The sequence below is a fragment of the Sus scrofa genome, chromosome 5 (assembly GCF_054392235.1).
Source record: "Sus scrofa isolate SSC_HxYL_T2T_F1_AM1 chromosome 5, Sscrofa_HxYL_maternal_Yorkshire_Landrace_v2.0, whole genome shotgun sequence".
Classification (NCBI taxonomy): domain Eukaryota; kingdom Metazoa; phylum Chordata; class Mammalia; order Artiodactyla; family Suidae; genus Sus; species Sus scrofa.
Window position 1 is genome coordinate 76,608,224 of NC_139387.1, and position 26,109 is coordinate 76,634,332.

Genomic DNA, 26,109 nt, shown 5'->3' on the forward strand with positions numbered 1-26,109 from the left:
ATACTTTCGTCACACCCCTTTCAAGATTCAAATAACTGCTTTGAACTGATCATTTAGAATTTGCCATGTATTTCTCAAAGAAACAGTGGTATAAAATGTTGGTTAGTTTCCCAGATTATCCTCCAGGAACCTATTAAAATTCCATAATAGCTGAAATTATTGCATATTTTGTGAAGAGAAATATAAGTAATTTTTGCCATGTTCATTAATAAGCAAAACAGATTTAAACTAATTATTGCGTGTGTTTGGGGATTTTAGGGCTGAATCTGCAGCATATGGAAGTTCCCAGGCTAGGTTTTGTGTGTGTGTGTGTGTGTGTGTGTTTAATGGAAAACATTTCATTAGAAAATGACATAGAACTGAAGGTTGTGGCAAATCTGGAAGAGAATTACTCTGGGCATTGCAAGGTCATCTGAGATCAACAGCACTGGCTCACAAACAGAAAAGAGGCAAGAGAGAGAAAGGGAAAGAAAATATGAGCTGTGCATGTGCTGGGAACACGATACCCACAGCTGGTGTTTAGAGGATGAGGAATGGGCCAGGATGGAAAGGCAGTAAGTAGGGAGAAGAGGCCAGTGTCCAACACGGAGGCACAGGGGGCAGTGATCCAGGTTAGGCCAAAGTCAGTCCAGAAAACAGATTTGAGGCAGTTAAGTCTTGGGGGGAAGGTGGGACAAATGTTCAGCTTCAGGGTATCAATTCCAGCAGAGGCAGGGTGGGTGCAGATGCCAGGCTTTACCTGGAGCCCAAAGGCAGGGAACCCAGAGGCCACACCTTTAGCCCCAGAAGACACAAAACATGTCTGGAGGGGCAGGACTGGTTCTGGCTGGTGTGAGAGCGGGCCAGTCAAGAGCACAGGGGACCAGAGTTAGAGGAGAGAGAGAAACATGTATAGAGCTGTGTGTCGTCCACGTGGACACTGACAGGTGACCCTCATAAGAAAAAGGCGGCAGGAGGAAAGAATGCTGAGGAAGGGGCAGGAGGCAGCCAGCCTCCCCACCACTGAGGATCCCCAGCTCCAGGACAGCTTGGCTGGTGTCCAGGACTGGGCAATGGTGTGGGGAGGGCAGCCTTCATGCAAGCATGCCAGGGTAACCAAATCTGGTCCTAGTATGTGACATTCTAGGAGCTGTTACTTCCAGCCTGGCAGTCCTGACCCCTGGGAGGCAGGTAAGAAGGTTAATCAGCAGTAAAGGATAAAGGGCAGAATGAGGAGACAGAGGAGAACCAGGAAAAGGTGGGGAAAGCAGAGGCAGGATGTCATGGATTAGAAAGAAATGTGAAGTGAAGCAGGAACCCTCGCACAAAAGAGAGGGAAAAGCATGCAAAGTCAGTCTGATCTGTGGGCAAAGGAAGAGAGTCGGGGACAAAAACGGCGAATTCAGGGCATGTGATTAATTCCACAGTGCGCACAGGTCTTCCACCAACAGGGCATCTACAGGAGAGCTGGGCCTTATCAACACAAAAATGCAGCCTCTGCTGTTTTGGGGGTATTTAGATATGTGCTCATTTTTGTCAATGATCAGAACACACGGTAGAATTTAAGGATGAATTTTAAATCGTTCAATGGTTCCAGGTAATAAAAGAGCAGAACTGCCCAAGTTTTGTGCTGTTTCGGTGCCAGGGCGGTTGGGGGAAGGCGGTGCGAGCCTGTGTTGGATGGACGAAATATTCTGACGCATGAAAGATACACGTAAATATACATTTTCTTTAAGAATCCGGGTTTTTAATAAGTGCTGTCTTATAAAAACAGAACAGGTTACTAGAAAGACGAGAATAAAGTGAGGAAGAGAATGACCCAGAGGAGCGCTCCAAAACATCCCGGCTAAGCGTCCCGGGCTGGTCCCGGTGACGGCCGCGCCGGAGAGGGGAGCGCGGGCGCCCAGCAGCCCCCCAGGCCGGCCGGACCAGCGCCCGAGAGCCTGGGTTGTAGCCCACCCGGGAGGGGCAGGTGGCCCCCACTCAGCGGGGGCGCGGGTCCACCCCACGCCCGCAGCCCCACGTGCGCTCAGCCCCGCGAGGCGCCGCCCGCCTCTCGGGGCGCGACCACCCGCCACGTGGGGGCGGGGCCCGGCGGGGGCGGGGCGGTGTTCGCCCCGCGGCCCCTCCCCCCGGCCCTCGGGCGCCCCTCCCCCGCCCCGCGCGGCCCGCGGGCGGGGGCGGGGGCGGGGTTGTTGTTGTGCCGAGGCCCCGCCCCTGCCCGCCCCCGGCCCATCTGTTCCCCGCGGGCCGCGGCGACATTGTGCGGGCTGGGCGGCCGGGCCGCGGCGCGATGGGCCCGGGGCAGCCGCCGCGGTAGCTCGGCCGGAGCGGCGCCGGGAGCAGGCGGGCGGCGGGCGCGGAGGCGGCGGCGCGGCCGGAGATGCGCCCCGAAGAGGGCGGCGCGGCGGCGCTGGGCGAGCTGCGCTCGTGGTGGGAAGTGCCGGCCATCGCTCACTTCTGCTCGCTCTTCCGCACGGCGTTCCGCCTGCCGGACTTCGAGATCGAGGTGCGCGGGCCGGGAGGGCGGGCGGGGCCGGGGCCGGGGCCGGGCTGAGGGGATCGGGCGACAGGGAAAGTTGGGCCGTTAGTCCCGGGCGTCCCCGCGAGCCCTGTGCGGAGTCGGCGGCCGGGGAGCGGGCGGCGGGCTTTGTGGGGCCGGGCGGGCGGGCGCCCCCGGCCGGCGCCGCGACCCCTCCCCCGGCCGCCTGGGCCCAGCGCGCGGCCGGCCGGTGCCCGCGGCTGCGGACAAAGGTGCGGGGCCCGGCGCGGCCGGCCGGGCGGAGCGCGTGGGTCAGGCGCCCGGGGAGGCGCGGCGGGCGGGGAGCGGGCGCGCCGGCGGCCACACTGCTGCGGCCCGGTGCGGGTGTGGGTACCGGCCGCACGCTTGTTCTCAAAGTTGGGACGCCACTCGGACGAGCACGGCTTCGACTAAACGAGCTGGCGGGGCGACGGTCCGCGGCGGCTCAGAGAAACGGGCGCAGAAATGAGAGATTTGGGAGTGTTGAAAGTCAAGACTTGATTCACAACTCTTCCGAAAATCCTGTTTCTTTTAGTTGGTAAAAGCACTCGGCACTTTAATTCTGCTGCTCAAAATGGTGGCTGCGGTGGGAGGTGTTGCTGGTGACAATGCCGTCGTGGTGCTGCTAAACTTGCCCCTACCCCATTTTCTCTCTGGGATGTAGTAAAACTGAGGTGCTGCTGAATCCCAGGTTTAGAGTTTAAGGACCCGTCTGAAAATCCTGTGGAAAAACTTCATCTTTCCAAATCCGTGTATTCGGATTTTGTTGATGGAAAAATAGAGGTAACTAATTTCGCTCTAAGTTGTACAGAAATCTAATCTATAAATCACTTCTTATGTTCTAAGAGATAAACTTGTGGTTTTAAGTATTAGCTGCTTTAATTCCTAAAGGAAATGTAATCTGATCTGAGAGGTCCAATTTGTACGTATAACTGAAATGAAAAATCGTTGTTGCAGGTGAATAATCAGGGCCACTTGAGATGACTATTCTCTCTTTTGATCTCAGCATTTCTTGGAATTGACACGTTTTTGGTTGTTAAAAGTGTGTACTATTTGAAGTATATACAACACGAATTAGTATTTGGAATCTAGCGTATGCGTATTTTGATAATTATCCATATCTGTTTATATTTGGAGATGTTCAGTAGATGGGTAACTGATAGTGACTTTCACCATTGCAGTTCTTGTATAATCCTTTTCACATAGAGGTGTGTTTTGATGAATTTGAGGAATGCAGATTTTAACTTAAAGTCTTCAGTAATAATCAGAAAATTAAAATTTTGGAGTAATTTTTAGGCTTCTAGCAAATTTGACTCAGTGGCGCAGAACTCAGAACATTATCAGTTTTGATTCTTTAAGTACAAATAAATTTGTTGTATTTTTTTGCTTAGGTGATTTTTTTAAAGTAATAGTTTATTGTCTTGACATTTTGAGAAACAGTCCCTTGGTTAGAGTTTATGATGCACTGGAAGGGCTTTCTTCAAAACAGCAAATGACACCAATATTGAGATGTGTCTATTGGGACAGCTGGAAAGGCTGTCTTAATTTACTGCAATTTTAAAAGATAGAAACGAGAATAATACCAAGTGGTAGAAGTTGGATATCATCTTTTTTAGGAAACCAGTTTTCAGCTGTGGGAAAGAGCTCCTCTTACCCTTGACCACCAAGCTGAACCCATGGATTTATAGAGAATTTAGGAAGCAGAATCTTCAAGGACTTGGCTTCTATTTATCTAAAGCAAGGCAATCTCTTAGATAGCTGAAGGGCTAGGAGGATTCATGCTGCAGTTCTGCAAGAGGTCAAGACCTCACACTTAGAGAATTGGCCCCCAAAGCATAGATATTTTTACTTTTGCAAGAACACCTTTTTACTCTGTTAGTCAACCTTGAAGACACAGGATTTCTTTAGAAGAGTCAATATACCTGATTCTTGTTTTTTAAGGTATGTTTAATTTGTATGTTGCTGCCCCCCAAATACGGATTCTATAATCATCAAACCAGAAATCTGCAAATGTGTAGGTAATGCATTAAGTTGTTCACAGTTTCTGGTTTTAAAAACTACGTAGTCATGATATGAAACTTGTGAATTTTAGCAAAATATAGGTAAGAGAATTAAATCACCCATAATCCCACGCTTAGAGATGTCAGCTGTTAACTGTTAACATTTTATCCCACCACACAGGACAAAAGCTGTTAGCTGTTGATATATTTAGAAATTCCCAAATATGCTCCCTACATTAAGTGGTGTTTAAACTTTTCAGATGAGGAGGTAGAGGTGTTGCTGGACAACAGTAGGTTAATGACACTGAATTCGGTAGTTGGTATTATGAAACACCTATAACCAGGTGCTCAACATCAAACCAGATGGTTTACCAAAGAACTTCCTGGTGTGCCCCCTTTTGCCTCAGAAGATTATCAAATTTGGAACCACTTCATTTATATCAAGTGTTCTGTGATTGTTTAACATGCTAGTGGGTTAGACTGGTTAAGGTTTGCCCTGATTTGAGAATGAAAAATGGCGAACTGATCTCCCCAAAGATTTAGTCTGATTTTTTTTTTTTTCCCCTAGCCAAGTGCTCTTTGCAGTGAATAGATTGTCTCACTTGCCCAAAGTAAGGTAAGGGAGGATAGAATCATTTTCAGTTATCTGGTCTGGAGTTAATCATGAAGGGTATGGGATTTCAGTCATAAATCCCATCAGAAACATTTGGGGCATATTTTTTCTAGAGAAGAAACTATGGGGTCTCCAGATGGTTATTTGAATGTGGTCGTATAGAATGATCTGGTTTGTAAGGTAGCACTGTGATTGAAAACAATCTGATTGTCCTGTCTCCTTTCCCCCTGAGTTTCCTGCTTTGAGTAGAGTTTCCTACTTCGAGTAGAGTTTCCTACTTTGAGTACGGAGTCCATTGCCTTCCTGGTTGTCGTTATATGATGATCTGAGGCTGGATTTTTAATTCAGATTCTTGTTGCTGTTTCCTTTGCCTCAGATCCAGCCTCTTAAGAGCTCTGGACATGAATTATTAAATATGAAAATGAGTGATAAAAATTAGAGTAACTTATCAGTCTTATAAGTGGTCTCAGAGCCTGGGGCCTAAGGATGGGCTCTAGGATATTTTGTGTTGGTGTACATTAGTGTACTTTGCTCCCACGATCATCAGATTTTGAAAGAGGTACCAACCATACAAAGGCTAAGAGCATTTGAACTAGATTAAAGATTAAGTTGGCCTTGAATAGGGGAACCAGGAGGCTAGTTTCATGACACAAGAAGCACTGACCAGGAGTGGAAACTTGAATTCTTTTGCTAGTGTTGCCACTAACTAGCCCTGTTGCCCTGAGCAGGTCAAATAGCCTAATGATAAAAGACACTTGTATAGCACTCTATTCATTTTCCAAACGTTGCCTCATTCTATATGTAGTCATTACCAGGAGGTAGGAGTTACTCTAATTTTGCAGGTGAGGAGATTGAAAGTTTGGAGAGACTAAGTTGCTTCCACAGACTCTCACCTGGACCTCTGATACCAGATTCTGTGCTGTTGCTGCTACATCACACTGCTTCTACTTTAGATTTCCTTATCTGTGAAATGAAGGGCTAGACCTAGAAGTAATGGCCAAGATCATAGTGCATATGTGGAGTTCTTTAGTTTTTTTTTTTTTTTTTTTTTTTTGGATGCACCTGTGGCATGCAGAAGTTCCTGGGCTAGGGATTGAAATTATGCCACAAGCAGGGACCCAAGCCACTGCATTGACAATGCCAGATCCTTAACCCACTGAGCCACAAGAGAACTTCAGTTCTTTGGTCCTTAATAATGTGGGGTGGGAGTTCCCATTGTGGCTCAGGGGGTTAAGAATCCAACTAGTAACCATGAGGATGCGGGTACGATACTTGGCCTTGCTCAGTGGGTTAAGGATCCATCCAGGTTACCACAAGCTGTGGTGGAAGCCGCAGATGTGGCTCATATCCAGAGTTGCTGTGATCTAGGCTGGCAGCTGCAGCTCTGATTCCACCCTGTAGCCCAGGAACTTCCAATGCTGCAGGTGTGGCCCTAAAAAAAAAAAATGGAGTACAGAAGATCCCACAGCAAGCTTCTGCTGAAAAACTTCTGAATACAAAGGGAGAACAAGTTCATGATTTTGTTTCTTTCAGCAGGTATTTATTGAGCATCTACCGTGTGCTAGTTGCAGTGGCAGCGTGTTAGGTGCTGGAGGTACAGATGTGAACATAGCACAAAAATATCAACCTTCCTTTTAGTGGAAGGAGACAGTAAACAAATTGGCATTCTGAGGGCCAAGTTGAGGGAGTGTGTTGTTGCAATTTAAAATAGGGTGATTAGTTGTGACCTCATTGAGATGGCAGCATATTTGAGCAGGAATGAAAGAGATGGGGGTTTAAAATGAAATAAAAAATAGTAGTTTGTCACAGTAATCAAAATACCAGGTTGATAGATGTCTTCTGAAGATTCAGGGTCTGCTCCTTCTCTGAGAAGGAAAGCTCTAGAACAGGATGTGAATTTCAGAGGGGCGATCTTGATGCAGTTTGAAACCCTAAAAGGAGGACTGCTCTGTCAGAGTGTAACTCCTCCAAAGTGAACATTGGATCCTTTTTTTTTTTTTGTCTTTTTGCCTTTTCTTGGGCCGCTCCCGCGGCATATGGAGGTTCCCAGGCTAGGGGTCGAATTGGAGCTGTAGCCACTAGCCTACGCCAGAGCCACAGCAACACGAGATCCGAGCCGCGTCTGCAACCTACACCACAGCTCACGGCAACACCGGATCGTTAACCCACTGAGCAAGGGCAGGGACCAAACCCACAACCTCATGGTTCCTAGTCGGATTCGTTAACCACTGCGCCACGACGGGAACTCCTGGATCCTTTTTTACTTCTATTAGTGTCTTGAAAGAGAAGTCATTGTCTTCATCTTCATTTGCCTGCAGTGAAGCTTCAAAGAAGTAGTTGGAAGTGTCTCTAGTCGTAGAAAGAGCAATAACCTCTCAATTCTGAAGAACAGCCCATGTTAGCATCTGGCTTGCTTTACCACGGAAGTTCAGTTTGGTGTTGCTTAATTTTTGGAACATGGTGAGGAAGCCTAAAATACGACTTGGCAACCGACTGTCTGCCCTTTGATCAGGAGGAGAGGCCAAGTGCTGGATTCCTTTTGAGGGGGGCATGCCGGATCCTTATGGTTTTGTTGGGTTTCAAGTGAGAATGAGGAGCGCAGGTAGAGTGCTGGAAAACCACCAGTGCATAAGGTGGTTTAGGTAAAAAGTGGGTGTGGACAGAGCCCAGAGGGACAGAAGGCACAGCTTCTTTTTTTTGTGTGTATCTTTTTAGGGCTGCACCTGCAGCACGTGGAGGTTCCCCGGCTAGGGGTGGAATCAGAACTGTAGCCCTCAGCCTACACCACAGCCACAGCAATGCCAGAACCAAGCCATGTCTGCGACCTACACCACAGCTCACAGCAACGCCTGATCCTTAACCCACTGAACTAGGCCAGAGATCAAACCTGCATCCTCATGAATGCTAGTCAGATTAGTTCCCTCTGAGCCAGTCCGGGAGGGAACTCCAGAAGGCACAGCTTCCAACTAGATGGTTTTATTTTATTATTATTATTGTTAATTTTTTTTGTCTTTTGTCTTTTTGAGGGCCACACCCGCAGCATATGGAGGTTCCCAGGCTCGGGGGTCTAATCGAAGCTGTTGCTCCTGGCCTACACCACAGCCACAGCAACTCCAGATCCTTAACCCACTGAGTGAGACCAGGGATTGAATCCGAAACCTCATGGTTCCTAGTCACATTCGTTTCTGTTGCGCCACAGTGGGAACTCCTAACTAGATGGTTTAAGATCTAGTTGGTGGGCTCAAACGTACTTTAAAAAGGGATCAAGCTGGGAGAGCCAGAAACCTGGACTCTGAGCCCACTTCTGTCATTAACTCTAGCTGTGGTTTTAGGCAGGTGGCTTGGTTTCAGATGCCCCATCTTTAAAGAGGGAATTGTGGACTAGGGGATTCCTAGGGTTTTCCTGTGTTCACAGTGCTACAGTTCCCTTAGGGTGTTCCTCAGCACAGGAACTGATCTGGAAAATAACCCACCTCACTGTTTAGGACCAAGATTACCAGCCACATTGGAGTCCATGTCTTACAAATTAATTTTGTACCAAACGAAGTCTGCAAATCCATACTTGATGTGTTTGTGGATTAAATGAATTTGTCTTTCTGTGGAAATCTTGTCTGCAAATACATTACTTTGAAAGTAGCTTATTTGATGTTTTCACTGTCTATGGTCCTTAAACTAAGATATTGTATTTTGAGATTATGAGATTTGAGATTATCGTTCTTAGATCGAGCTGGGAGTTTGTTGGATGGTGCGGAGCTCAGGGTTCTAGCTTTGCACTCTGACATTGGGGCCGTGCAGGGCCGCGTGCGTGAACTAATCCTCCATCCTTGCGCGAAGAACTCAGGCCGAGGGCAGGCCCCAGCCCAGAGGTGAGTGAGGGCTTCCCCAGGGATGCAGATGGATCCCTTGCCTGAATGTTTTTGTGTGTAGGGTTGAGGGGAGTTAGAATTGGGCTCAGATGTGAGCGTCATCAGCAGCTGCACGTCAGAAACTTGGGAAACAGATGCCTTGTTAATTCTTTGCTTGGAGTCGTTAAGTGAAGAAGAGCATTTGGGGGGCTGTGAAGCGGGAACCACAGCACTGCCAATGGGGGAAGGGGGCCCCCCTCAGGCCCAAGGTGATGGGGTTAGCGTGCCCCCTGTGCCAGGACTGTACCCCTCAAGTGGTAAGTGTGTTGTTACTCGGATCCCAGTGCTTGCTGGGTTCCCTGAGTGGCTTCCCCTCTATGGCGAGTTTCCTGTGCAGCAGGCAGCATGTTTGGTGCGTTCACCAGGCTCCTTTGGGAATGGGAGGCTTGTGTTGTGGTGGCCCCGGAAACCCTGGAGTTCCTGGGTGCGTAGGTGGGTGTCTTCGGCAGGTAGTGGCTTGGTGATTCTCTGTTATTCACACATGCGTTGAAAACATAATGTGGTATGTATAGGAATGTACATTTAAAACGTTGATGTTTAAACCCCTGACCTCCTGTGCCCTTGAAGATGGGCCTTTTGCTGGCCCTTCGATGTCACAGTCACCTCAGCTTTCACCCTAGCCTGGGCTCCAGGGCCTTTTCTGGGGGCTTGGCCACAATGACTGCCTGACTTGGCACTTGGCGTCTGGATTGAATGATGTGAGTGATGGTATAGCCCACTGTGCCTCCTGTGCCCCGCCCATAAGCCCCACCCCAAATAAGTGAAAGTAAGGACAGCGATAGGGTCACAGTTACTCTAAACACTTGATGTTTTTTTTTTTTTTTTTTGTCTTTTTTGTTGTTGGTGTTGTTGCTATTTCTTGGGCCGCTTCCGTGGCATATGGAGGTTCCCAGGCTAGGGGTTGAATTGGAGCTGTAGCCACCGGCCTACGCCAGAGCCACAGCAACGCGGGATCCGAGCCGCGTCTGCAACCTACACCACAGCTCACGGCAACGCCGGATCGTTAACCCACTGAGCAAGGGCAGGGATCGAACCCGCAACCTCATGGTTCCCAGCCGGACTCATCAACCACTGCGCTGCGACGGGAACTCCACACTTGATGTTTTTAATGTCGAGCCTTCAAATCACTTCCAATTAATAATTCTTGAGAATGGAGTAAGTTCTTAGAACTGAGAATGCTCTGGTGGGGCGTGTTCTCTCCTGACCAGCTGCTTTTAATAAACACCCCTCCTTGAGGATAGTTGATTTCCTTGACTGAAAATGTGTTAAATTAACAGGTCTACTTTAGCAAAACTTTTCTCATCCCCATTCCCTTCGTGTCTCTTCTGTTTCCCTGAAATATTGTGTTTGCAGAGTTTTTAGTTGTGGGAGACAATGTTTATAGTTGGTATCCTGGTACTCTTTGTTGAGGAGACACGGCTGTATGGGGTAAAGGTGATTTAATGGCATTTCACCTGTGCCGAAATTAGAGAATTTATTTCTTTCAGTCTTTGACTAGCATTGCTTTGGGTTAGCATCCCACACTTTGTTTCTTTTGTCTTTTTTTTTTTTTTTTTTTTTTCCTTCTTAGGGCCGCACTGGCAGCATATGGAGGTTTCCAGGCTAGGTGTCTAATCAGAGCTACAGCTGCCAGCCTACGCCACGGCCACAGCAACGCCAGATCCGAGCCGCATCTGAGACCTACCCCACAGCTCACGGCAACACAGATCCATTACCCACTGAGCAAGGCCAGGGATCGAACCCGCAACCTCATGGTTCCTAGTCGGATTCATTTCTGCTGCGCCCCAGTGGGGAGCTCCTCCATCCCATCCCGCCATTTTCCATTGTGTTGTTAAAGTAGGCATCCAGCCTTTCTTACTGGATGTTGGGAATTGGGAGAGTATTCTAACAATGTTGAATAGTTCCTGCTGTAGCGCAGCAGGTTAAGGATCCAGTGGCATCGTCTCTGTAGTGGTGCTGGTTCAGTCTCTGGCCTGGGCAGTTCCATATGTTGTGAGTGTGGCCAAAAACCAAAACAAAACAATTGTTGAGGATACCTGTATCCTCACTAACACAAGATTTTCATCACTCTTGGTGGAGCCCCTATTTATTATCAATAATTGTACTTGGATTTATGCAATATGCGGCTCTTTAGTGGTGGAATAAAAGGAAAAGGAGACTCTAAAGTCCTAGTTACCATCCTTTCTGTCCGTTATTGTCATCATTATTAATATTAACCGCCCCAGAATCATTATAGAGGTGTGGGGTGTGGTTGCTGTTCTCTGCTGCCCTGCAGAGTTAGCGTAGCTGTGGAGGGAATCACTGTGGCGTCTTGGGTGAAGTGCTTCCTGGAGAAGGCAGGGTGGGTAGGGGTCACAGTGAGGAAGTTAGTGCAGCCGGATCAGAGTTCTCTTCTCTGGGGAACTAGTGAAACATAAGCTTCAGGTATGTTGCAGCAAGCCTGGATGGGAATGCTAGGCTCAGTAGTTTTGATCTTTTTTATTCAGGCATGGAAGTTTTAGACAAGAATGTCTATCCTGTATTCTACATGTGTTAGACTGTCTGGTATTGGTAGTTGGGCTTAACTCTTGGAGTGGGTGGGTGAAAAATGCTGGAGTTGGTAGTGATGGGACAGGACACTGTTCACTGGCATTAAGGAAGAGTGGTACCAGGTGGCCAACCATGTTGGGTGGGTAAGGAAGGTGATGTGGAGTAAGAATGTTTCTGGCTGCAAGTAATGGAATGTGGTGCTAACAAGCAACTTAAAAAACACTGGACTGGAGTTCCCTGGTGGCTTAGTGGGTTAAGGATCTGGTATTGTTGCCACAGTGGTGCGGGATCCATCCCTGGCCCAGGGACTTCTACATGGCACAGGTATGGCCAAATAAATAAGTAAATAAAAGATAGTTTAAGTTTTAAAGACAAAACCAAAATAGCACACTGGACTGTTCTGTAACGTGTCCTCTGGAGGATCCTGGCAGGTATGGCTGCTCACTGACCATGTTCTCAGGCAGTGGCCTTGCGAGGTTCCAGGTCTAGTCCAACAGCTCTAAGGTCTGCATTGCTGAGTGATGCCAAGAAGTATAGGAAAAGTTACAAGTGAAAACAATCATTGAGGAGTTCTGTTCGTGGCTCAGCAGTTTACGAACCCAACTAGTATCCATGAGGATGTGGGTTCGATCCCTGGCCTCACTCAGTGAGTTAGTGATCTGGCATTGCTGTGGGGTGCTGTGTAGGTTGCAGAAGCGGCTCGGCTCCAGCATTGCTGTGACTGTGGCATAGGCTGGCAGCTGTGGCTCCGATTGACCCCTAGCCTGGGAACCTCTTTGCTTTTTTGTGGCCCTAAAAAGCAAAGGGGTGGGGGAGGGGGAGAGAGAGAAAGAGAAAAAAGGAAAGAAAACAACCTTTGAGTTGGTGACTTGAAGAGGCCTAAGATGACTTCAGAGGCTTGTCTGAAAGAAGAGAGGCTAAAACTACATTCTGGAATGAGAGGGGAAGAGAGCTCTTTAGGAGGCCTAAGAGAATGGTGGGCAAGAATGAACGTTTTAAAAACCTTTTTTTCATGACTAGTATAACTGATATAAAAAGAAAAATTCCTAGATGGTTAACACTGTACTGAAGAGGTCAATTGTAGAACAACCCACCTGCTTTTAAAAGGAGAGTCAGAGTTAGTTCCATGGTGGCACTGCAGGTTAAGGATCTGGTGTTGTCACTTCAGTGGCTAGGGCTGCTGCTATGGCACTTTATTCTCTGGCCTGGGAACTTCCACTTGCTGCAGGTAAGGCCAAAAAAAGAAAAGTCAGCCTGTTTCTGTATTCTACGCTGTGTATTATACCTTCTGTCCTCTTCACTCTGATTTCCTTTTCTGATTGTTGGGAGAAGGGTGATAGTGAACCAACCCCTGGTATTGTCCCTTGCTCCCTGTTTTAGCTTCCTGTTTAGGAAAATGAAAATCTGGGCATAGAAATGTACTTCTGGCTGGGGGAAAAATGTAATTGTAATGTATACATGTAAGGATAACCTGACCCCCTTGCTGTACAGTGGGGAAAAAAAAAAAAAAAAAGAAATGTACTTCTTTATTTCTTTTCTTTTCTTTTTCTTTCTTTCTTTTTTTCTTTTTTTTTGGTCTTTTTAGGGCCGTACCTGTAGCATACAAAAGTTCTCAGGCTAGGGGTCGAACCTGAGCTGCAGGTGCCAGCCTATGCCACAGCTACAGCAGTGCCAGATCCGAGCCACATCTTTGGTCTGTGCCACACCTTGCAGCAACATGGATCCTTAACCCACTGAGCAAGGCAAGGGATTGAACCTGCTTCCTCACAGATAGTAATTGGGTTTTTTAATCCCTGAGCCACAACTGGAACTCCAGAAATATACTCTTTTTAACATTAGAAATTTTTTTTGGCTATGCCTGCAGTTTATGTTAGTTCCCAGGTCAGGGATCAGACCCCGACCAGAGCAGTGACACCACCAAATCCTTAATCACTAGGCCATCAGGGAACTCCTTTCATTAGAATTTTATTTATTTATTTGTCTTTCTTTTTTTAAAAAAAAAACTCCGCAGCATATGGAGTTTCCCAGGCTAGGGGTCAAATTGGAGCTGTAGCCGCTGGCCTATACCACAGCCACACCAGATCTAAGCCTCATCTGGGGCCTACAACCCAGCTCATGGCAACACCAGATCTTTAACCCACTGAGCTAGGCCAGGGATCAAACCCGCAACCTCATGGTTCCTAGTTGGATTCATCTCTGCTGCGCCACAGTGGGAACTCTGCTAGTCAGATTCTAATGAGGGACTCCTCATTAGAATTTTAGATTTACTCTTGCTTATCTATTGATTGTTTGGAATACCTCAGTTTTTAGTCTCTCCCTGTTAAAAGTATTTCATGATCTTAAGTGGAACTCTAATGCTTCTGTAATGGGAGTTTATGTACCAATAAGATAGTTATTAATGTGGTGTTTCTTCTAATCAGTTACCCATGCTTGGGAAATGACAGCTCAAGGGAAAGGCGTAGTTCTTTTGTCTTACCTTTCCGTTGGCTCTACAGTATTTTTGGAGGTTATCTGGCTGTTATGCCTTTTACCCCCCACCCCATGAAGTAACTATACCCTTGCTAGTGATCTCACACAACTTGCAAGAAGAGATGAACTAGGATAGTCAAATTCCCATTTTTGGGATTGTAACCTAGGAAATACTAGGGTTATCGAATTATTGTGGAAAAGAAGTTGAAAGGTCACAATGAGAAGCCACAATGCAAATCAAAACCTTGCCATATGAGGGAGCAAGAAAGACCCCCCCATTAGGGGAATTAACAGGTGGGCTCCAGCACCAGCCTGTTGGTATCCATCCTGTGGGAACCCACAAGCGTCTGAGGGTCTGCACTCCTTGCCCCTCAAAGAGCCTGACACTTTCTCCCTTTCTTCTTTGTGTGTGTATTAAATATTGTATCAGTGTAGGCTTGTACTTCGCATACTCTTCTGAATCCTGTTTTATTCAGTTAACAATATTACATGATAGAATGCCCTTTCATTGTACACGTTCCGACTTTAATAGCTGTGGAGTATTCATGCTGATTTATTTAACCAATCCTCAGTGGAGCATTAAGGTTATTTTTAGTTGTTTACTATCATAACAGCTATGAACAGAAAGATTCCCCACCCCTCCCAGGATAGGATTGGTGTTTTTGTCCATTAGGCTTTTCTTAATACCTTCTACATTTGAGGTCTTGGGTTTTGAATTTTCTTCACAACTTTTATCTTAAATTTCATGACAAAAGCTAACTTGAATTTAGTGTTCACTGTGAGTGTTCCAGGCACTACTTGATGTTTCTCATTTGTCAACTTATCCTTTTTAAAAATTGAGATAGGAGTTCCCGTCGTGGCTCAGTGATCAACGAATCCAACTAGGAACCATGAGGTTTCGGGTTCGATCCCTGGCCTTGCTCAGTGGGTTAAGGATCCGACGTTGCTGTGGCTGTGGTGTAGGCCGGCAGCTACAGCTCCGATTCAACCCCTAGCCTGGGAACCTCCAGATGCTGTGGGAAGCGGCCCAAGAAATGTCAAAAAGACAAAAAAAAGAAAAAAAAGATATAATTGACGTAGAATGTTACTAGTTTCAGGTGAACAACATAATTCCATGTTTTTATATATTAAACAGTCACCTCAAGTTGAATGTATTAAACGATCACCACCACGAGTCGAATTCCATGTTTTTATGTATTAAACAGTCAACACCACGTGTAGTTACAATTTTCTTTTCTTTGTTTCTTCTTTTTTGGCTGCACCTGTGACATGTGGAAGTATGCAAGGGATCAAACCCATGCTGCAGAGCTACCCGAGCTGCTGCAGTACCACCACCAGATACTTATCCCACTGTTAACTCTTCAAATTTTTTTCTTGTGATGAGAACTTTTTAAGATCTACTCTCTTAGCAGCTTTCACGTAGATAAGACAGTATTAACTATCGTTACCGTGCTGTATGTCACATCCCAGGACTTACTGTTTTATAACTGGAAGTTTGTACCTGTTGACCCCCCTCACCCATCTCACCAATCCCTGCTTCTGGGAACCACCAGTCTGTTCCCTGAGAGTAAGTTGCAGACATGATACCCATTAACTCCTAAACATTTCAGTGGGGTTTTTTTTGTTTTTTTGCATTTGTCTTTTTGTTTTTGTCTTTTTTTTAGGGCTGTACCTGCCATATGGAGGTTCCTAGGCTAGGGGCCAAATCAGAGCTGTAGTCGCCAGCCCACACCACAGCCACAGCACCGCCAGATCCGAGTCGAGTCTGTGAGCTACACCACAGCTCATGGCAATGCCAGATCCTTAACCCCCTGAGTGAGGCCAGGGATCAAACCTGCGTCCTCATGAATACCAGCCAGATTCCTTTCCGAAGAGCCACAGTGGGAATTTTGTTTGTTTTTTAACGGCTACACCCTTGACATATCCAAGTTCCCAGGTCAGGGAGGGAATTCCAGCTGCAGCTGCTACCCAGAACCTGCTACACCACAGCTGCAGCAATGCAAGTTTCTTTAACTCACTGTGTCACAGTAGGAACTCCAACATTACAGTGTTTCTATGCTTTAAAAACATGGGCATTCTTGGGAGTTCCCATTGTGGTGCAGTGGAAACGAATCTGACTAGTATCCATGAGGATGCTGGTTCAATCCCTGACCCTGCTCAGTGGGTTGGGGATTCTGGCATTGCCGTGAGCTGTGGTGTAGGTTGAAGATGCGGCTCAGATTTGGTGTTGCTGTGGCTGTAGTGTAGGCCAGCAGCTGTAGCTTCTATTTGACCCCTAGCCTGGGAACCTCCATATGTCACAAATTTGACCCTAAAAAGCAAAAAAAAAAAAAAAAAGCTTCAGATCTTGGGAGTTCCCACTGTGACACCATGGGATCTCTGCAGTACCAGGATGCAGGTTCAATTCCCAGCCTGTCACAGTGGGTTGATCCAGTGTTGCAACTGCAGCTCAGATCTGATCCCCAGCCCAGGACCTCCATGTGCTGCAGGGTGGCCAAAATTAAAAAAAAAATAAAAGCTTCAGATTTTATTTTTTCTTTATACTTTAAAAAAAAACTTCAAATCTACAGTGAAGTACAAAGACAATTATAGGTGAACCCTGCATGACTTTATATTAACCAGTTGTTAACATTTTACCACATAAGCTTTATGTTTTCTTTTTTGTTGAACCATCAGAAAAGTAAGTTGGCAATGTGATGATTCTTTTCCCCCAAAATACTTTTGGCATGTGCTTCATAGGAATAGGGACCCTCTCCCACATGCTCACACCAGCATGTTCACATTTATGGAAATTAACAATTCTATAACAACACCCTCACTTGTCCCCATAATAACTTTCATAAATGTTGTCTCGTTTCTATCCTGCATTGCACATTTGTTTGGTTGTTGGGATAGTTTTTAAGCAGGTTGAAGCTAACCTAGTTATCCAAGTAATCGGGAAAAATCAGTAAAATTATTTAAATTGGAAACTGCAAGTATATCTGGTGAAATAATAATGGGAAAAAGTTCATTGGAATAATACTAGCTCCAGGGAGTTCCCGTTGTGGCACAGCAGAAACGAATCCAACTAGGAATCATGAGGTTGCGGGTTCGATCCCTGGCCTTGCTCGGTGGGTTAAGGATCTGGCGCTGCTGTGAGCTGTGGTGTAGGTCGCAGACATGACTCGGGTCCCACGTTGCTGTGGCTGTGGTGTAGGCCAGTGACTACAGCTGCAGTTCAACCCCTAGCCTGGGAACCTCCATGTGCCCTGAGTGCTGTCCTAAAAAGACAAAAGACCAAAAAAAAAAAAAAAAAAAAATACTGGCTCCAGTCCAGGCGTACTGAAGGTGTGGATAGCTACTTGACCTGTCTGAGCCTCACCTTTGTTGGTAAGCTTCTTGCCCATTCCATAGGGTTCTACTGAGATTGAAATGAGCTGAGGCATAGGAGGGCCTGGCACACAAAGTTTTCAACAACTGGTAATTATTGTTAACATTTTTTTTCTCATTTTAGATTTCGAACTATGGTAATGTTTTAACTGAGAATCATTTGGAAGACAGGATTAAATAATAAAGATATGTTTGTGTGATCTCCTATTTACTTTGAAGTATAAAGCAGTAATTGTAAAAACAAAATCCGTCTCATGCTTATGTGGGTTAAAGTGATTGCCAAGTACAATTTTTTAATGACTTTATTGAGGTATAATTCACATACCATACGATTCACTCACTTAAAGGGTATAATTTGTGGGTTTTAGTATGTCTACAGTTAGGTACAGACTTCACCACAGTCAATTTTAGGACATTTTCATTACCTCCACCTCTCATCCCCTTTCCATCTGTGAACAACCACTAATCTACTTCGTTACCCCTTTTCTGTTGTCTTCTGTTGTCTTTTTTTTTTTTTTTTTGTCTTTTTTTGCTATTTCTTTGGACCGCTCCCATGGCATATGGAAGTTCCCAGGCTAGGGGTCAAATCGGAGCTGTAGCCAGAGCCACAGCAACGCGGGATCCGAGCCGTGTCTGCTACCTACACCACAGCTCACGGCAACGCCGGATCGTTAACCCACTGAGCAAGGGCAGGGACCGAACCCGCAACCTCATGGTTCCTAGTCAGATTCGTTAACCACTGCGCCACGACGGGAACTCCTGTTGTCTTTTCTGATACCTCTTTTCTGTTGTTTTAATGCATGGACTCATACAGTATATGGTCTACTGTGACTGGCCTTTTTCATTCAGCATCATTTTCTCAAGGCTTATCATTGTCATAGATGAGTACTTCATTCCTTTTTTTTTTTTGCCTTTTCTAGGGCTGCTCCTGCGGCACATGGAGATACCCAGGCTAGGGGTCTAATCGGAGCTGTAGCTACTGGCCTATGCCAGAGCCACAGCAACACAGGATCCGAGCCGATTCCGCAACGTATACCACAGCTCATGGTAACCCCGGATCCTTAACCCACTGAGCAAGGCCAGGGATTGAACCTGCAACCTCATGGTTCCTAGTCGGATTTGGTAACCACTGCGCCACGATGGGAACTCCACTTCATTCCTTTTTTCTAACTGAATAATAACATCCCATTGTGTGGATGTACTATATTTACCTGTTGTTGATGGACACATCTAGGTTGTTCCCACCTTTGGCTTTATGAACAATGCTGCCATGAACATTGGTGTACAATTTTTTGTGTGGACACATGTTTTTTGTTCTCTTGGGTATATAACCAGGAGTGGAATTGCTGGGTCATATGGTAACTGTGTTTGATTATTTGAGAAACTGCCTGTTTACCAAAGAGGCTGTACCATTTTCAGTTCCTACCAGCAGTATACGAGGGTTCCAGTTTCTCCACATTCTTGCCAAGTCCTGTTATCTGACTCTGAATTTAGCAATCTGGTTAGTGTGAAGTAGTATCTCATTGTAGTCTTGATGTGCATTTCCCTGATGATTAAGGATGTTGAGCATCTTTTCATTTGCTTATTGGCAAAAAAAAAAAAAAAAAAAAAAGATACAGAGCGTTTTTGTCATTGACAGATATTCCTTGGGTCCCTTAGCAGTTGACTCCCACTCTGGTCTCAGAAGACAATCACTGATCTGCATTCTGTCTCTATAGATTTATTTGCCATTTCTAGAATTTAACACACATGGTCTCACAGCCTGTGCTCTTTTGTATCTGGCTTCTTTCATCCAGCATGACTTGAAGATGCATCCATATTGTGTATCTCAGTGCTTATTATTATTATTATTATTATTTTAGGCTGCACTCTTGGCATGTGAAAGTTCCCAGGCCAGGGATTGAACCTGTGCCATAGCAGTGACCCAAGTCTCTGCTTTGACAACACTGGATCTTTAACCTGCTGTGTCTCAAGGGAACTCCAGTTAATTTTTTAAGTTGCTAAGTGGTATTCCATTGTATGGCTGTACTGCAGTTTATCCATTTTCTTGTTGTTCTCTTTTTGATGGACATTGGGTTGTTTCCAGGTTGGCAGTTGTGGATGTGAGTGCTAAGTACATTCACACACAAATCTTCACGTGGACATATGTTCTCAATTCTCTTGAGCACATACCTAGCAGTGGAATTGCTGGGTCATATTAAGTGCATATTAAACTTTATAATAAACTGCCAAATTGTTTTCCAAATTGCTTTTTTAATTATTTTAGTTGATGTATAATTTATATATATTAACACTCCCACATCTTTTTCTTTTTTTTTTTTTTTTTTGTCTTTTTTTGCCATTTCTTGGGCTGCTCCCTCGGCATGTGGAGGTTCCCAGGCTAGGGGTTGAATCGGAGCTGTAGCCACCGGCCTACGCCAGAGCCACAGCAACGTGGGATCCGCGCTGCGTCTGCAACCTACACAACAGCTCACGGCAACGCCAGATCCTTAACCCACTGAGCGAGGTCAGGGATCGAACCCGCAACCTCATGGTTCCTAGTTGGATTTGTTGACCACTGAGCCACGATGGGAACTCCAACACTCCCACATCTTTATATATTTCTGTGACTTTTTATAGTTGTATAACCACTGCTGCAATTGAGGTATAGAAGAGCTTCATTCCCCCCAAAATTCTCCTCTTGCCACTTCTTAACCACTTCTTCTAGTCTGGGCAGTTTGTATAAATGGAATTGTACAGTATGTAGCCCTTTGAGTCTGGTGTCTTTATTGGCAAATAATAATCCTTTGTTGAGACAAACCAGTTTATTTTTCCATCCACCAGTGGAAGAAAGTTTGAGCTGTTTCTAGTTTGGGCGATCATGAAGTTGCTTAAGTGTTCACATACAGGTGTTAGGGTGAGTACCTAGGAGTAAGATTTTTGAGTCATGGTAAAAGTGTGTTTGCCTTTGGAGAACAGTTTTGTAGCTTCTGGAATTGCCACCGGTAGTGTGTGAGCCACAGCTCCTCTGCATCCAGTGCTTGTTACTATCAGTGTTATTTTTTCACCTAACCTGTAGTTCCCAGGCCTAGGGCTCGAAGCAGACCTGCAGCTGAGGCCCTCCAGCTGAGGCATGCCACAGCCATAGTAACACTAGATCCGAGCCACCTCTGTGGCCTATGCCAGAGCAGAGTGAGGCCAGGGATTAAACCTGAATCTGCTTCAGGGTCTTAATCTGCTGAGCCATAATGGGAACTCCAGTGTTGTTGTTTTTAACACTATCCTAATAGGTGTGTACTGCAATCTAATTGTGGGTTTTTTGGTTTTGTTTTTTATTGTAGTTGGTTGTTGTGTTTTTGCTGCCCCCTTGGCATGCAGAAGTTCTTGGGCCAGAGGTTGAACCCCTGCCTCAGCAGTGACCCAAGCTGCTGCAGTGACAGTGCTGGATCCCGTCTTGCTACACCACCAGAGGGAGAACTGCTATCGTTGTGTTAGGAATTTACATTTACCTCATGACTGATTGTACTGAGTAATTTTTCATATGCTTATTTGCCATCCCTATACTATGGAGAAGTATCTTTTGTGGTTGGATTTGTCGATGTGGGGGGGGTGCTCATTCATGGCAAGTGAGGAAGTTTTGGGGCCAGGGATTGAATCCATACCACAGCAGAGACCCAAACCACAGCAGTGACAACACTGGGACAACCTGCTGTAGTACCAGGAACCTCCTGGAGAAATATCTTTTTAAAATCTTTTGTCCATTTAAAAAATTGAGTTGTTTGGAGTTCCCTGGTGGCGCAAATACATGAAGAACTCTCAAAACTCAACATTAAGAAGACAATCCAGTTTTTCTTTGTCAGGTGTATACTTGAAAAATATTTTCTCCAATTCTAGGGCTTATCTTTTCATTCCCTTAACGGTGTTTTTTTGGGATGGCAGGACATTTTATATTTGAGAAGTGCAGTTTATCCTCTTTTTCTTCTTCAGATCATGCTTCTACCATCATTTTAAGAAACTATAGCCTGACCTGAGATCACTAAGTATTTCTTCTATGTTTTCTTCTAGAGGTTTTGTATTTGCTTTTTAGATGTTTCATAATAAAACATGGGAAGTATTTTTATTGCTCTTTATTTAATCTGTAAGAAGTAAGTGGTATTTTTCTCTTTGCATGGAACTGTTTTCTCTGAGACAGTTTGTGGGCTAACCTGTGGAAGCAGAGTTCTCATGTCTTTTTCCAGCTTAATTCTGGAGCATAGAGAATCATTCTGTGTTGGAAAAGACAAGTCTTCCATTTAGGTAGATGAAAGGGAGTTTTCCTCAAAGTTTGCTGCAGTGGCTCCACAGAACCATCAGTGTTAAGTGTGTTAGTGTTGCATCCGTTTTCTCTGGATGATGGGATTTAAGAGCAGATTATTGGAATAGTTGGTACAAGATAATTTGTGTGTGTGTGTGTGTGTGGCTGCACCTGCAGAATGTGAAAGTTTCCAAGCCAGGGATAGCAGCCACCCAGGCTGCTGCAGTGACAATATCTGATCCTTAACCTGCTGTGCCACAAGGGAGCTCTGGTATGAGGTAATTTAAAAAGCAAAAACCATCGGGTTTTTCTTTCTTTCTTTCTAACATTCAATTCCTCAAGTACTTAATGGCTTACTCAAGATGAATGAGGTAAAAAATTGTGACGGCACAGTCATGCAAATTGGTACAAGTAAAACTGGAAAATCCAGTGTTGGTCTGAGCTGTGGTGTAGGTCACAGATTCAGTGTAGGTCGAAGATTCGGCTGGGATCCCACATTGCCGTGGCTGATTCGACGACCTCTAGCCTGGGAACTTATATAGGCCACATGTGTGGCTCTAAAAAAGCAAAAAAAAAAAAAAAAAAAAAGGTTCAGGACGGGCATTCTCTTTGACGCTTGTGACACGCAGATTTAAGGACCTGGGAACTCCCACTGTCATGGTTGCGGCCAAAAAGAAAAAGAGAAAAAGTGATTCAGTTAAAGTAAGACTGGGTTCAAGGTTTCAGAGCTAGAAGGTACTTTGGTGGTATTCCCTCAGCTGAGTGACACAGACCTGAAAATGTAGACTAAGCTTGAATGAAAGGACTAGTTCTTAGAACTATCGAGGTGGTTTATGTGCTGCCTTCTTGCAGCCACAGTTACACATAACCAGGACACAAAGGAGAAACAGAACTTGAAGCCAGCAGATGGTAAGAAGCAGAGGCTTTGCACCTCGAAGAGCTGGAGGTGCAGAGAGTAGCAGGAGGTTTCCTGGCCTTGTGGCGCCTCGCCTGCGCGTCATTGTGTGGCTGTGGTGCTTTTCAGTGTATGGATTAAACTCTTCATCTGAAGCTGTTTAGATGAGAATGTTCCTGAATTATATCAAAAATCTGTTCGGTGGAGAAAAGAAACTAACAAATCCGTTATAAACTCTGAAAGAATGGTACAACCGACACCCACATACTCTCTGTATATATGTGTGTGTGCATATGTGTATACATGTTTATGTAAATGTAAATACTAACTTTCATCATGCATACATTGTGACATTTCACTCTTAAATACTTTAGCATACTTTGCATAAGGACAGTGTAAAAATAACATTCTCCTACATAACCACAATACTAGTAATACTATGGCAAATTAAGAAGTTCCATATTATTACTCAATAATATTTCATAATATTATCTAACTTAATATTCAGAGCCTGCCCCCACCCTCATCACAGAAGTGTCTTACATCGTTGGTTTGGCTTTGGTCAAGGATGTGATTAAGGTTGCGTGCTTTGTACCTGAATATTATTTAATTTATCTTTATCTAGAGTAGTCCCCTTGACTGCTTTTTATAACTCTTTGAAGAGTCTGGGCCAGTTGTCTTATAAAATAATTTGTGTTTTGGATTTTCCCAGGCTGGTAATGCAAGATTAAAGTGAAATATTTTTGGTAAGACTATTTCATACATGTTGTTGCATACTTATCGTGTCTCATCAGAAGCTGCACAATTTCATGTTGTTTACTGTTAGCGATACTTTTTTTCCATCTCTTGGTTAAGGAAATTTACCTTTTTGATTCAGAAGAAGAGAAACTATTATATCACTCAATCAAGTTATCTTTGAGAGAATTCAAGGGTGTCTCTGCACACTGATAAGTCCCAGAAATTGAGGCAAAAGCCATAGACATTACCCATAAAATTTAAGAGATAGAGGGAGATATTATAGAGATAGATGTCTAAATAGTACAGTAAGATGTTTGTTAGAAAGGAACTGTGCAAGATATAGCAGAAGCTAACAGCTAATAGCTGAGCCTGTTTAGAGGACTTGGGAAGGTTTCACAGCTTCCCCAGAGCCTGGAAGGCTGGGCACGGAATCAGCAGATGGATAGGTAGAGGGTCACTTGGGGCGGGGGGGCATGATAGCCGGTTAGAAGCATGAACTAGAGACCATGTGACTGAGGGAAGGAGTGTTGGGTATTGTAGGACCATCTTTGCAAGGCAGGTGGGGTGGCAGGAGAGGAGGTGAGGTCCTAGCGAGGGTGTGGTTGGGTAGGAAGACTATTTGGTTCAGGTTTCATCCTGAAGGTTGTGATTTTTAAACTTTTAAAGATGTGAATCACTTGGATAAAAGGAAATTTTTTATTGAAATTCAGTATGTAAAACAGAAAAAAAAGTGGAGCACTGTTTGAAAATTGCCTTAGGTGGGAGTTCCATCATGGCTCAGTGGTAACAAACCCAACTAGCATCCACGAGGACGAGGGTTTGACTCCCTGGCCTCGCTCAGTGGGTTAAGGATCTGGCATTGCTGTGAGCTGTGGTGTAGGTTGCAGATATGGCTCAAAGCCCACACTGCTGTGGCATAGGCTGGCAGCTGCAATGCTGACTCGACCCCTAGCCTGGGAACTTCCATATGCCACGGGTACAGCCCTAAAAAGACAAAAAAAAAAAAAAAAAAAAGAAAGGAAGGAAGTCTTAGGTGATGAGTTATTATAGTTTGAGCAGATAAGAATGATGTGATTCAGTGTTTAGAAAAGGCCTGGCATAGGAGTTCCCGTCTTGGCACAGTGGTTAACGAAGCCGACTAGGAACCATGAGATTGCAGGTTTGGTCCCTGGCCTTGCTCAGTGGGTTAAGGATCCGGCATTGCTGTGAGCTGTGGTGTAGGTCGCAGATGCAGTTCGGATCCCGCGTTGCCGTGGCTCTGGTGTAGGCCGGTGGCTACAGCTCCGATTGGACCCCTAGCTTGGGAACCTCCATATGCCAAGGGAGCTGCCCAAGAAATGGCAAAAAGACGGAAAAAAAAAAAAAAAAAAAGAAAAGGCCTGGTATATAATCTGTGTGCAGTAAACATTTGTTTATTGAATAGATAATCTTTGCAGAGTAGAACGTTCATTTCGATTCACTCTTAAGATAGAATAAGCAGATAGGAACCAGAAAGACAAATTACCAGGCTGTGGCAGTAGCCTCAGTGGCCTTGTCATCACCAGGTAGTATTCTGGGAATTTGTGGCAGTGTTTTTCATCCCAGAGATCTGATGGCAGTACTGGCGGTTAGTGGATGGGGGTGGGCATGCTGGGTGTCACAGAGGGCTCAGGACACCCCCTCAGTGAAGAACACCCCCAGCCTAAGATCTCTTGTTCAGGTGAAGGAAGACATTTGTATTTGAGTCTAAGTCCAAACTTGCCTTTTACGTGTAAACACAAGATATTTTATGCAGTGTTTTAACATACACTAAAATTTTTAGGAATTCTGTGAGTTGAGAGGTTTACTGTTTTGTTTGGAACATCCCTAAGAGTTCTTCAGCACTCTGGAACTTTCTGTATCAGATCTTGCTCATCTCTGGTCATAGTGGGATTGCTTGCACTGCTGCCCTCTTGTCTGCACTCTTAGGTGCCCTTTTAACAAGTGACTGACAGCTGTTCTTCCAGTGCCTCCATGCTTAAGCATTTATATTTTGAAATATATCTTTTTACATTTTATGTCTCTTTTTGAGTACAGTAAGATTAACATGTCTATTTATATTTGTGGATGTAGGAAGGCTTTATTATCTATGAGTTTTACATCAGGGTAGCAGAGGGGGTGTTAAAACCCTGTGTCATGAAGAAGGGAGTGCTGGTCTGACTGTGGAGACTCACCTACTCCCATGAGTCCTGTGGTTCAGCCTGGGGGCTGCCAGGTGTCGGCAGGGTCTTCACTGAGTTGAGGATTGGGTCTGTGGTGAAGTGTAAGTGTGGGGCATGGTGAGCTTGGGCTTAATTTGCAACCTTCAAGAGGAGATGTGCAATAGAAATTGTCCACAGGGGAGTTCAGCAGAAACAAATCCAACTAGTAGCCATGAGGTTGTGGATTGGATTTCCAGCATTGCCATGAGCTGTAGTGTAGGTTGCAGATGTGGTTCAGATCCTGAGTTGCTGTGGCTGTGGCAAGGCTGGCAGCTGTAGCTCCATTTCAGTCTCTAGCCTGGGAACTTCCATATGCCATGGGTGCGGCCCTGAAAAGCAAAAAGAAAAAAAGAAATTGTCTACGGGGATTTGGAATCAGGAGGACAGTGATGTACTTAAGAATGTACATTGTTGGAGTTCCCGTCATGGCGCAGTGGAAATGAATCCGACCAGGATCCATGAGGTAGCAGGTTCCATCCCTGGCCTTGCTAATTGGGTTAAGCACCTGGTGTTGCTGTGAGCTGTGGTGTAGGTCGCAGATGTGGCTTGGATCCTGTGTGGCTGTGGTATAGGCCATTTGCTACAGCTCCTATTTGACC

At 45.3% G+C, this 26,109-nt stretch overlaps 1 protein-coding gene and 1 long non-coding RNA gene across 11 annotated transcripts in view; one reads left to right on the top strand and one right to left on the bottom strand.

Annotated features, from left to right (window-relative positions):
* The first annotated feature begins 967 nt into the window (after positions 1 to 967).
* Positions 968 to 26,109, top strand: part of CECR2 (CECR2 histone acetyl-lysine reader) — a 124,154-nt gene continuing 99,012 nt past the window's right edge. For 4 of the 10 annotated variants that reach the window (XM_084957176.1, XM_084957177.1, XM_021092503.2 and 1 more), the window contains exon 1: positions 2,214 to 2,488. In XM_084957176.1, coding sequence (XP_084813302.1) covers positions 2,363 to 2,488 — 126 coding nt within the window. In that variant the 5' untranslated portion in view covers positions 2,214 to 2,362. Of the gene's footprint in view, positions 1,171 to 2,213; positions 2,489 to 26,109 lie in introns of those variants that run through there. The other 6 variants (XM_084957185.1, XM_084957186.1, XM_084957181.1 and 3 more) reach the window with 5 other exon arrangements.
* LOC146403465 (uncharacterized) lies at positions 16,293 to 22,247 on the bottom strand. The gene is made up of 2 exons (XR_014804097.1): positions 19,952 to 22,247; positions 16,293 to 17,037 (listed from the first exon to the last, which is right to left on the bottom strand). It is a non-coding gene; the product is annotated as an uncharacterized LOC146403465 (long non-coding RNA).